Below are 12,858 nucleotides of genomic sequence, written 5' to 3'. Positions count from 1 at the left end.
GGAGAAGGAGGAGGAGGAGGAGAAGAAGAAGAAGAAGAAGAAGAAGAAGAAGAAGAAGAAGAAGAAGAAGAAGAAGAAGAAGAAGAAGAAGAAGAAGAGGAGGAGGGAGGAGGTCAAGATGAAGCACTCACTGGGTTAGGGGCCTGAGCCCCTTTCTGTAATCTCCCTGAAAGGCAGAGTCTCAAGTCTGTGTTTGCAGAGCTAGGATCCTGCCTGTCGCAAACATTACCAGCAGGGTAGGGGTCAATATTCTGCTAACCAACATGCTGAGAGAAGGAACCTCCAATCGGAGTCCTAGAATCCCCACTCCAGAACTTCCTGGGGGACTCGACCTACTATAGAAGTCATCTCAGGCACTGCCCGGGCACCCGACCCTAACAGGGCCCGTAATCAGTTGCCATCTCCCAAAGGCCCCCTTATTTCTTTAAAACTGATGCTCACCCCTGGATTCTGTTTCCCTCTGAAAGCATGGCATCTCCATATTTGTTTAGTGGGCCCCTGTGACCCTGAAAGTCTGGGGAGCCCCTTAAACAAAAGCCAGCCCAATCAGTACGCTGGCTGGAGAAGAGCAACAGACACTTCTAACTCACAAGGCACGGGCAATCAGCAACTCCAGGCCCTGGGAGAAGTGCGTGCAGCTGACTTGGGGATTGTGTGAGCAATACACCATGGACTCAGGAACCCACTTCTGTCCTTTCTGCCAGGGTCCAAGGCTTCCCTTCCTTGCCTCAACCCCTGCCCTGGGCAATAGAGGGCCTTTTCACTCTGACCTGAGCCACCATCTGGCAGCTTGGCCTTGAATTTCTCTGGGCCTTTGTTTGTCTACCTGTCCAATGGGTATGATGATGCCAGGCCTCTGGAGGTGATCCCGCGTCATGTAAACCAGCTTCGTCCTCCAACAAAAGTTTCCATACCAGCCTCAGACATGAGAGGAAGAAAGGAAGAAGCCCTTGGGGTGGGAGTGAGGGCATCTGTTCCCCAAAAGGGGTTGCCTGATAACTCTTGTGGACTGTGTGGGTGGCACTTCCCTGACCATCCACTGGTGCTACATCAAGGTAGGTATAGGAAAGAGACGAGCCAGCTGCACACCGGCAAGATTTCATTAGCTACCCTGACATTTCAACTCCATCTCCTATCTCACATCATGGAATCTTCTTGTTTGGATGTCGGTTGTTTCAGAACGTAAAGACCATTCCTGGGGGGCAATGGGGCCCTGGTGCTCCGTACCCGCCAGCTACCTGCTGCTGATCCCGAAACCGATGGAAGGATTCTACCATTGCCCCCACTTTGCAGATAAGAAAACTGAGACAGAAGCAGGTTTAAATGAGATGCAGTAGGCCACACAGCCGGGGAGACGCGAGGATTGAGGATGGTGTCTGGGGACGTCTCTGTATCCCCTCTCCAGATTGAGAGCCAAGGGTGGGGATACTCTTGCCCAGATGGGGATGGCCTCCCTCCTTGTCACCGTGCTCCTCACGCTAGGCTTTGGTTCCCACACCATGGTGGCCACGGCAGCGCGGGAAGCGTGCCCAGCCCCGAGGCATTAGTGCCGGGGCCTGCCTCTGAAAGAATGAGGGCGGCAGTGGGGGGCATGAGGAGGGTAGCTCCCAAAAGACCATCTGGCTTGACGTTATAATAGAGCAATAAAGGGCTCATCTGCCTTTCAGGAGTTGGGAAGGAGCTGCTCTCTGACACTGTGGAGTTTTCAACCAGCTTGGGACCGCGACCCCAGCACTACCCTGGCCCTCTGGGGGCTGGTGGACAGACCGTGGCCACGTGGGCCGGGTAGACGTAATCCCTTTTACTGCCTGGAGAGCACCCTCCACTCCCCGTTTTCCCGCCACCACCCTCTGCTGTCCTGAGCCCTCTCCACCCCTTTAACAGACTAAGGTTAGGGCTGTAGAACCTGCTGTTGTTGAACGAATGTGGACCGGATTGGGCTGCAGCGTGCGAGGTTCCCAGAGCCTTGGGAGTATGGGTCCCCACCTCACAGCCACCCAAACGGCTCTTAGGCAGATGGAGCACTCAGCCAGTGGGGCTGTGGGGCTGTTAGACACTCTTCACCAGGTCTGTCGTCTCCAGGCCCTGAAGGGACAGAGGGCCAAGGCTCAGACTTGTGTCTTCACTGTGCCTCCAGAAAGTAGTTTTCCGCAGGGCTGTCAGGGTGCATTTCCCAGTCCCTCGTCCCTCCTTAATCAGATGAGAAAAAGGATTTTGGAGCTGGAATCTCTCCAGGCAGCCACCATCACCAGAGCCCTTGGGCCACTGGGCAAGCAGCAGAAGAGGTTGGGTACGGAGTAGAGAAGAAGCCTGTGCGTGAGCAGCTTTTACAGGAGCTGAGCTGCCTGAGCCACAGCAGAGTACCAGGTTTGTGACCTACAGTGTTAGACCCAACACCGAACCTACTGTGCAGAGGGGCGGCCTAGGGTCTGTCTTTCTGCAACTCTGGATGCTCGTAGGGAATCTTAGCTCACACACTCTCGGGCCAGGTTTGGTGTGAGGGCAACAGGCGGGTAGGGAAGCCTTGTCCTCTTCATCAGGTGCCCCTGGCTTGGTACTGCCCAGTGCAGACACTGAGGCACTTGTTTGGGTACAGGTGACAGGCAGCCCCCACCACAGATGCTCCTTCTGGCTGGAGCCCAGTAGAGGTCCCTCTCAGCAAGGTCCTCCTTGTCTCTGCCCACAACCTGGAGTCAATTCCTCACGACCCAGGTGTGTAGCATGAATAAAAATCCAGGGACAGATATTGGGGTTCAAGCTGAAAGATCAGAGAAGCAAAGTGGTCAGCCACTAGAGAACCCTCCAGACTGAAAGAGAGCGAGTTCCTGTCTCATCCGGCCTTATATTTCTCTCTAGTGCTGGGATTAAAGGCGTGCACCATCACCGCCCTGCCTCTATGCTAACTAGAGTGGCTGCTAGGATTAAAGGTGTGCCGTTGCAAGTGCTGGGATCAAAGGTGTGAGCTCTGTTTCTCTTTTAGATTGACTCATCCTCACACAGCCCAGGGTGGCCTTGAATCCTGGGATTAAAGGTGCACACCCCACTCCCTGGCCTCTAGTGGCTTAGCTCCACACTCCGATCTTCAGGCAAGCTTTATTAAAACACAAATAATATACCAGTATACAGATGAGCCTTGTCCTATAAGCCCATTTACAGACAAGTAAACCAAGTCTCTAGAAAGAGCAAGATGTGTTCACCTGTGTGAGAAAGGCCAGGGCAGAGCAGAACCTTCACCTGGCCCAGCCCCTCTGTCACCCCATCCGGCCGGCTCTTTGGAACTCCCCAAAGTAATCCTGATGTGGAGGAAGCTGGCAGAGTCAAGTTGCTCCAAAGTACATCACTGAACGGCCACAGGAGACAGAGGCACGTCTCCAAGGCAGGGGTGGTGCAGACCCAGTGAACTATGAACCTTAGTCAGATCGTACTGTTAACCTGACGGATAGTACGCCACCTCCTCTCACACAGTGGAACAGAATGGGGCTACCATCTCACAGCTTTGTCTGTAGCTCTCATGGCCCTGAAAATTCAAGACCGGTGTGGGAGGGGGAAGTATGGGTCCAGGAAGCTGATTTCAGTGCCTGAGAGCTACACCTGGAGAACACCTGGTAGGGAGGCTGGCCCAGTGGGGGTCCCAGAAGCAGCCTAGCCCCCAGCCCCATGAAGGTTCGATTACCTCCTTTGTGCAATAGGTCCAACGCTAACAAGCCTTAGCCCATAGGGCCCCTGCTGCAGTCACCTAGCCCCTCCCAGGGCCTCTGCACCCAAGAGACTCAGGAATTGCTGACTTTACCTTAGCAGGACACAGGAGTGCCTGTCTGTCCAGTTCCCACTCAGAAGGAAGCTGTCTGCATCCCACTATGAGAAGGCCGTTCCATGTTAGAGGTACAGAGAATGGCCCAGATTTGCCTCTCAAATTGCCTTCTGACCCAGCCCCATGTCACCGGCACAGGACAGTGGTGACCACCCAGTTCCTCCCACTATCACAGCACCCGGGTATCTGTTCCGAGGAAGGACGGCAGAGAACAATATTCGGGTGACCGGGGCCTTCTGAGAGGTGAGAGAAGCAGGGCCAGGCTGGGGACAGTGGCCCTGAGAGCAACTAAACATGGCATGCACATGTGCACACAGGCATAGCATTTGTGTATGGACACCCGTACAGGAATGAGCACACATAAGTGTGCAAGTGAGCATGCCAGTGTGCTCCCTGAGCCTGCGAGAGCAGAAACGTGGGCTATACATGCATGTGTACTTGCATGCGTGTCTCTACATGTGTGGCTCGTGTGACACGGTGTGCATGTGTGAGCGCATTATGTGGAAGCATTTCATACATTACATAGTGGTGAGTGCCCACTTAAGAAAATATGACCAAGGGGCCAGTGAGATGGCTCACTAGGGCCCTTGCTGCCGAGCCGGATGATTTGAGTTTGATCCCTGGAAGCCACGTCCTGGAAGGGAAAAACTGACCTCTCCAAGTTGTCCTCTGAACACACACAGAGTAAATGTAAGATGAAAATGTCAATAAGAAAAGCTAACCATGGGTAGGTTGACTTGATTGGGGGGGGGGAGGGGAGGCGGCAGTGGGGAAGAGACAGAAATCTTTAATTAATTAATAAAGAAATAAATAAATTAAAAAAAAGAAAAGCTAACCAAATTCATGCTCCAACCCATGCTGACATTTGAGGGTTCTATGCCTGCCTCCTCCTGCCTCGTCCAGTCAGCCTCCTGGTCTGTAACTCTGGTCACTCTAACTCCATGTCATACTCAAGCTACAGCCCCCAAGCCACCTCCCACACATGAGGATCTTCTACCCACACGCAGGGCCAAGCTTGCCCTCTGCCCAGCCGTACACTGTCTCTACTGATTAAGGGGAAAGGTGTGGCGGGAAGGGGGAAAGAACCACGTCATCTCAGATACAGCTCCTCAGTCTAATTCGTGGGAGAGGGGAAGATTCAGATCACTGGCCCGGGAGAGATCAGAGGCTTTCCTCCTAGCCCCACAGGGGATCCATAAGTCAAAATATTGACAAAAGCATTGATTATGTATCTTCCTGGCAGCCTTTGCAGCGTGGCCAGCCTGTCCCTGAATGAGTCATCTGGTCACCTGCCATCTAGAGCATGGGCTCCAAATTGTGGGCATGTTACTTTCCTCACACGTGAGGTGCATACCCAAAGGTCAGACTAGGGATCTCCAGCATCTGTCTACACCCAAAATGTACCCATCCCTTTCTAGAGAGATGTCTGTACTCTATGCGCTACCATACAGTTCATGAGCTTCGGGCAAGGGGCTGGAGGTTGAAACACACAGAGACACGGACCTCTAGTCACTGGTAGGAAGCCCTTTACTCAATAGCACCACGGAGGCTTATATACCCAACAGTCAGGTGGGCCAACAGGTGAAAACCTTATCCTCTGATTCTCGAGGCCAAGGCAACACGTGCTCGTGAAGCAGAGCTGGTAAACAACTTTGACACAGCTTTCAGTAACTCAAATCAGAAGGAAAGGAAAGATCTCTAGCAGGTCTGGAGGCCAGGACTCCAAATGGTCCCAAAAGAGACAGTCCCCTCAACCACATGATCACCTGGCCCTCAGCTCTGCACATTATTCTCTCCTGAAGGCACGCCCACCTCCCTTCTTGGCTCAGGAAGGAAAGTAGGCAATTGTTGAGGGTTAGCTAGGTGTGGAGGCACCAATCTGTAATCTCAACACTCAGGAGGGTGAGGCAGGAGAATCTCGTATTCGAGAGGCAGAGGCAGGCGGATCTCTGTGAGTTTGAGGCCAGCCTGGTCTACAAGAGCTAGTTCCAGGACAGGCTCCAAAGCAACACAGAGAAACCCTGTCTCGAAAAACCAAAAATTAAAAAAAAAATTCCCAGCCTGGACTCCATCCTGCTCACTGCACTGGCAGTCCACAAGAGGGTGACTGGTGGGTGGACGCCTCCAAGTCTACACTGGGAAAGGATGGCAAACTGCATAGGGCGCGGCTGGCAGCTCTGAGGACACACAGGGTGAGCTGAGCCGCGGTCACGTGCCTTGGCCAGCCTCCTGACCTCTGTTCGTGTGAACTGCAGACACTCTCACTGCGGGTCTAGGTCCATGCCCCGCATTTCACAGGTGAGCTCTTATTCACACGTTGGCTACACACAACCCGGCTGCAGATCCCGCCTGGAGCATGAAGGAGAGCCCACCCCTCCTGGCCCCCAAGGCAGACTCAGCAATCACTGAGTGTTCCTCTGTCTCCCAGAAGGCTGGATGGAAGGAACACAGGGCTCAGCATACGGCAACCCTGCTGGGGTCACAACTTGAAGGGACTCTGTGCCCACAGTCCCAAATAAGATCACTTCCTTGCTCCCAGTTCCCAAGCAAGTGGCTTATTCTACTCCCAGGCTCCAGGAGGGCTTCTGAGATGAGTGGGAACAAGAGGCTGCCCCCTTCCCTTTCCCGGGACATCCTGATTCCAGAGCCGCACCTATCCCCTCATCTCATCCCCTGCAGATGCTTTGGGAACCAGGGGCAGCAGGATGGGGGTGCTGGCACTCCTGACACCCAACGTTCCCCGGCAGTATTGCTGCCACACAATCACGACCATCTCTTCTCTAGACAGCTTCCCAGTTGTGTCAAATACACAGAACACAAAAACCCACCCACTTCCAAGTGCTGTTCACGCGTGTTAAATACACTTGCGATGTTGTGCGGCTGCTACCAGCACTTATATTCCTCTTCCCGAGCTAGACCTGTCCCCGTTAGACACGGCCACCCCGTCTTCCTCCCGCCCTGGCTCTACTTCCTGACCGTGATTTCACAAGTCTGGGTTCCTCCTGTAACTGGAGTCCGTGCAGAACCTGTCCTTTTCCAACATCCTCAGTGTTCACCTGTGCTGTGTACAGATGCGCGGTCTCCCACTCTGCAGACATTGTGCCTGTTCTTTATCTGCTCGCAGGTCTGTGAACACTTGGGTGGCCCTGGCTCCTTGGCTACTGTGTCAGTCACAGCTGTGGGCACCAGTATGAGAGCGTTTGCCTCTGCTTCTAACTTTTCGAGCATAGACACAGAAGCAGAATTTCTGAACTACAAAGTGATTCCATTAAATTTTTGTTGGCCCTCCGAACTGTTTTATCAGACTGCTGTGCCCCATCCGAAACTGAGCCCTCTTTCAGAGACTGGGGGCAGAGTATTGCCCTGCAGCCTCCCCAAGGCCCTTCCCCATCCAGGGAGTTTCTCAGTCAGCTTATGAAGAAGGGATTGGGTTTGTGACTTTAAGCATAACCAAGACAACTCAGTTTGCAGCACCCCCCCCCCAATCTACAAAATAGTGTGATTACTCAATGGAAGGGCCTGGCCAACTCCAGACTATATTCCATTTCATCTCCTGTCCTTTCCCCCAGACGTACTGAACTCTCATGTGGGGAACTCAGGGAGGTATATGAAGGGCAACTTGGAGAAGGGCACCCCATCCCGCAGGGCACCCCATCCCACAGGGCACCCCCATCCCACAGGGGACCTCCATCCCACAGGGCACCCCCATCCCGCAGGGCACCCCCATCCCGCAGGGCACCCCTATCCCGCAGGGCACCCCATCCCACCCAACGCTGCGGAGGCAGCGGATCCTTCCACCCCCTCCCCCAGCTCACAGTGCTTCTGCAAGGCAAAGCCCGCCAGCCAGCCAGAGGCAGCCTTCACCCCTCCCCCTATGTGAGCTACTCAAGTCGGATGGTGTGAGCCAGGAGCCCAGCGAGTTTCCCACACTTTGGCCCCATTCACAGTGTTAAACGGCCCACAAAGGCCAGGCGTGTGCCTCAGAGGCCGCCCGGGCTGCCATCTGGCCCGCACTCGGGGAGGCAACCGGCCTTTCATCCGGCTGCGGTTTAACACCATTCATTTCATATTTCCCACAACTGAAAATTGGATCAAAGCTGCTCGGGTTGGGGAGGGGGGTGGTGGCGAGGAGGAGCGGGGAGGGGGTTGCCCTCCCCATGGCCCACCCACCACCCTCACTCCTAGTCAGCCACTCTCCTAACCCACCACGGGTGGGCGGGCGGTTGGGGTGGGATGGAGGTTGGACCACATCTCCTGGCACGCGTCTCATTTGGGTGAGGAGCTGGTTCAGGGGAGGGTGTGGGGAGTACAGAACACCAGCCTTAGCCAACTGCCCCCACCAAAGCCTGGGGGAGCAAAGTCTGGACGTGAATGACCCCCAGATCCGAGTACAGTCTTGGGTCCTTGCTGCCAGCATCCAGGTGCAAATGGTGAAGGCTCACAGGGGCTCAGACCCTGCTCCCAGGTGGTGGGTTCCAGGCTCTCCCGGGTCTGTTTGCATTACCTCAGCCCTCTGCTGATCACCTGGTCGCTCCTGGGCCCTGGGTTGACAGGACATATGGAACAGGCACACAGGTGTCTAGGTCATCATGTTCTCTCCACCCCCAGGGAGCCCAGATCCATAGCATGGCTAAATTTGACTACCATATGGCATGAACCTCTTTCGGGCTGCAAACAACGCTCCCCCGCCAGGACCATCGGGACTCCCTCTCCTTTGTGGTTTGTGGGGGCTGCTTGCCACAGGTCCTCAGGACTGCAGGACCAGAGGCCTAGGCATGCAGGTCTGAGCCTCCCCCTTCCTCTACATCAAATAAACACCCCAGAGAGAAGCCTCCAGCTCGGGGTGAGGGGTGTGGGAGGTGACTATACGTACCTGTGCCCCTATATCTTGCTGTGGCCAGGCCATTCTGAGCTGTCTCAAAGCCAAGCCATCCCCACTGTCCCTAGGCCTGGCAAACACAGCAGTTGGTCACTGCCATGGCAGGAAGGTGTTTCCTGAGTGGACCTTAGTGAAGGCCCTTTGATTCCTGGGCTCTGTCAGACATGGCTGACATCCATCTAGAGAAGCTGGTTTCGGCTCCGGCTGCAGTGTTCTGATGCCAGCCTCCTACTTGCACCCGACTAGGTCTTAGGCTGATTCAGGAGGAAGAAATGGCCTCATCCCCTCCCTTGGTCCCTGGAGACGATCAGAGAAATAGTACCGGTTCCAGGTGGCACTCCCTAAGAGTCTAGGGTGGGACTAGTCAGGTCACCTGGCCAGACACCACTGAGTTCATCCCAAGGGGACCAACTATGCTGGTACAACATCCATGTAGGGCCTTATTCTCGGTTCTGCCACTTAGCACCCACCCCCACAAAATGCTGAGTAAAACAGGAACACACACACACACACACACGAGGGGGACTGTGAGAGGAGTTAGGGGCAGCCAAGGAACCATGCAGGAGTAGGGATCGCAGGCAAGTGAAGGAAGCATGGTCCTCCTACTCAGAGAGCTACGCATAGTGGTACTCAGGTCCACACAGGGTGGAGAGAAGGCCCCGATGGCGCCGGCTGACCCAAGAGCAGTCCAGACACCCTGTGAGTGCGGAGGCTTCCGCAGGCTTCCTGAGTGTGGGGCTTCATACTATCCGAAGCAAATTCAGGTGGTATGCCCGGCAGGTTGCACACTTTAACACCCAGCCAGTTCTAGCTCTGCAGAAATCACTCTCCCAAGTGTCAGTTTGGGGACTGGCAATAAAAACTAGTAACGCTGATCCTAAGAGCCTGAGTCCCTCTCTCATCCACTACCTGTGGACAGTGTGACAGGCAGCACCTGTTTGGGAGAGTGTGGCCCACTTCAACACACTCTCCCTGTGGGCAACAGGTTCCAAATGGGGAGGGAGCCCACCCGTGCCCACCCTCTGGAAGCGGCTGTCTGTTAATTGTAAGACTCCTTTTTCTGCGCCTGTGGCCTCTGCCAGCCAGCGGTGGGGAGCCGCTGGGGAGTGGGAGGGAAGAAGGGAGAGAATGGGGGAGGGGGCGCTCCTTCCTGCCCTCCCCACCTCCCCGCGGCCTGGGAAAAGGCAGCATATTGAGGCGCGGGGCTCTCAGCATCAGGCCCCGGGATGCTAATGAGGGCGAGCGCGTTCCCACAGCCCGGACATTGTGCCGCGCGGCCCACCTGCTCCTCGGGGAGCGACCATTGTGCCCGCGCCAATTCACAGGCAATTTAGCGTGCGCTAATGGGCCGGCGCCTTTGTGCGGCCGGCGCCGCCATTGGCCGCTGAGTGTGGGAACGGCCGCGGCGCCCAGGCCCCAGGCGCCGAGCCGCCGCCCGCGCCTATATAGGGCTGGCGCGCGGGGGTCGGGGCCGCGCCAGCCCGGGACGCCTGGCTTTGCCCGTTCCGCTTCTCTCCTCTCCGCTCGCCACTCTCTTCCTGAACGCCAGGCATGGCCCCAAGTACCGTGGCGGTAGAGATGCTCAGTCCCAAGGAGAAAAACAGAGTAAGTGCCACTCGCCCGGCGCGCAGCGTCTGGTTCCCCCCGGGGCCTCGGGTCTCAGCCGCTCACCTGACGCCTCTCCTCTCGCAGCTGCGGAAGCCGGTGGTGGAGAAGATGCGTCGGGACCGCATCAACAGCAGCATAGAGCAGCTGAAGCTGCTGCTGGAGCAGGAGTTCGCGCGGCACCAGCCCAACTCCAAGTTGGAGAAGGCCGACATCCTGGAGATGGCTGTCAGCTACCTGAAGCACAGCAAAGGTGAGCCACGCGTCTGCGCCCGCCTCCCGCTCCCCGCCGGTGTCACTTCCACCGCGCGCGCCCCGCTCATGCCGCCCCGTCTCCCCTCAGCCTTCGCCGCAGCTGCCGGCCCCAAGAGCCTGCACCAGGACTACAGCGAGGGCTACTCGTGGTGTCTGCAAGAGGCCGTGCAGTTCCTGACCCTGCATGCCGCCAGCGACACGCAGATGAAGCTGCTGTACCACTTCCAGCGGCCCCCTGCGCCCACCGCACCTACCAAGGAGCCCCCGGCGCCGGGCACTGCCCAGCACCCCTCACGCTCCCCGGCTAAGGCCTCTGCCGCCGTCGCCACCTCTCGACAACCCGCCTGTGGCCTCTGGCGGCCCTGGTGACCCCGCGGCCAAAGGATGCCTGGAGCGAACCAGAGGACAGCCGGTTCCTCTCGTTCCTCTCCGTGTAGGGAAGACTTTCTCCAGTGGCAGTTCAGCCCCAGGTTGACCGCAACCTTCTTCCGAAGGCTCCCTCCCCAGGCTGGCTGGCCAGCAGGAGAGTCATTCTTAGAGAATGTTGTGCAGAGTTTTCATTTGGGGATAATCAGGGTCCACCTTCTGCCGTGTGTCCGACCCCATGGGGTTGTTTTGCGTTTGCATTTCAGCAAGTGACTTCTGGGAAGTTCCCGGTCACCGGGGGTTCTATGATATTTGTAGAGTCAGGGGTTGGTTTACCGGTGCCCCAGCCTGTAGAGGACTTTCTTCAGGGCCCCTTGCTGCTGGGCAAGCACCCTGCAGGTGGGCTGTGCCCTGGGCACACTTGCCTTTTGTGAAGGCGGAACTGCAGGCTTTTCCTCATAGGAAAGCATTCAGCCTGCGTGGGCATAGGGCTCGTGGGACCTCACCTGAAGGTCCGTTTGGCCTTGGCTGTCTGATGCGCGCTTATAGTGGGCTGTCTGGGAGGGTGGGGTCTCCACGATGATCCTTAAAGGATTCCTCTGTGTGGGTGGGTGCATGTGGGCACGATTTTGTATTTAGAATTTGAACTCTTGGTCACGTGGGAGACCACGGACTGCTCTGAAGGCTTCTAATAAAACATCAAGCCCGCTATATCTGTGCCTTTTGTCTGTCCTTGGCAGCCATAGGGGGGACCTGCCCCAAACAGGGGTCAGGAGGGGGGTTGCTGGTGGTCGTCTAACAGAGAAAGGGAAGGCAAGAGGCAGGAGGAGAAAGAGAGAGGGGCAAGCAGAGCTGTTGGTGCTCTCACTGAAAACAAGACCTTGGTAGGCTGCCACCCACTTTTAGTAGGAGAGGGTGGGGGAAAAGGCAACCTAGTAACCATAGGTCCTTTGCTCTGTCACTGAGATGGAAACTGAGGGACGCAGTGGATCCCTTGATGTAGCAAAAAGAGGCTTGGCTGCATCAAACCCGAGACAGTGTCTGTCCCAGCTCCCGCTTCCTTTAGTGCAGCTGTTAAGCTAATTCATATATTTCCTCCCACGAGAGGACTGACTAGGGTCGGGGTGGCCCGTTCCGTTCAGGCCATGAACCTGGTAGGGATGGTTCATTGCCTCAGACAGGTACTTACTTTGAGGTAGGCTACAGGACGATGGCCAAATTCACAGCTTCCAGGTGCCCCAAAGTAAAAATTCGTGGCGCAGGAAGTGGGCAGGGGCTGGATGGGTCCACATGTCTTCTGAATGACAAGTCACAGACGTGGGCCCTGCCCTGCCCATCTTTCTCACTCAGCAGTCCCAGTGGCCCCCTGAAGTCCCTGCTGAGCCCCTAGATGTAGTGAGAAATCTCCATCTCCACCCATGTTGCTTACCACGGGATCAGCATATTTATGACCAGGAAGGAGACCACTCCCTTGTCGGGTGGCCTTCTAAATGCTGGGTAGGCATACCCCACTGACAGGGGCTGAGTTGCTGGGCCATCTTGCTCTCGGAAGGAACCCTGCCACCCTGCAGGGGGCTCTCCATTCAGAGTGTGCCCATCCTGTTGGCAGGCACATGCAGAGCATGGCTGCCTCCTCCCTGAATCAGTCCAGATAAGTGGCAGCTGTGCTGTGCATGGCCTCAACCCTGTGCTCCAGGAGCCTGCAGACAGAACCTGAGAGCAAGATACTAAGTTATGTGGCGGGCCTCTTGGAGGACACAGTGCTGACAAGGGACTTAAGTCAGCAGGAACTACAGATCACCTCCACTCTGGAACCCTGCCCCCTCTTCCAGGGATCCTTCCCTCCTTTTGCCTATACTTTCTGCAGATTGCCTTTAAATGTCCACTTTCCCCATGGCTGGGCACTCCTGAGTGTAGGGTCCTTAAAACTACTCCAGTTTCT

General features: G+C 56.0%; 1 protein-coding gene across 1 annotated transcript; it reads left to right on the top strand.

Annotated features, from left to right (window-relative positions):
• The first annotated feature begins 9,832 nt into the window (after window positions 1-9,832).
• On the top strand, window positions 9,833-11,274 carry Hes5 (hes family bHLH transcription factor 5). The gene is made up of 3 exons (XM_050153414.1): window positions 9,833-10,295; window positions 10,383-10,548; window positions 10,639-11,274. The coding sequence occupies exons 1-3, from the start codon at window positions 10,242-10,244 to the stop codon at window positions 10,917-10,919; spliced, it is 501 nt and encodes a 166-aa protein (XP_050009371.1). The 5' UTR covers window positions 9,833-10,241; the 3' UTR covers window positions 10,920-11,274.
• Window positions 11,275-12,858: the final 1,584 nt, after the last annotated feature.

The sequence above is a fragment of the Alexandromys fortis genome, unplaced genomic scaffold, assembly GCF_014885135.2.
Source record: "Alexandromys fortis isolate MF-2015 unplaced genomic scaffold, M_Fortis_MF-2015_v1.1 scaffold_88, whole genome shotgun sequence".
Classification (NCBI taxonomy): domain Eukaryota; kingdom Metazoa; phylum Chordata; class Mammalia; order Rodentia; family Cricetidae; genus Alexandromys; species Alexandromys fortis.
Note: the sequence above shows the minus strand (reverse complement) of the source record. Positions and strands in the feature narration are given on the sequence as shown.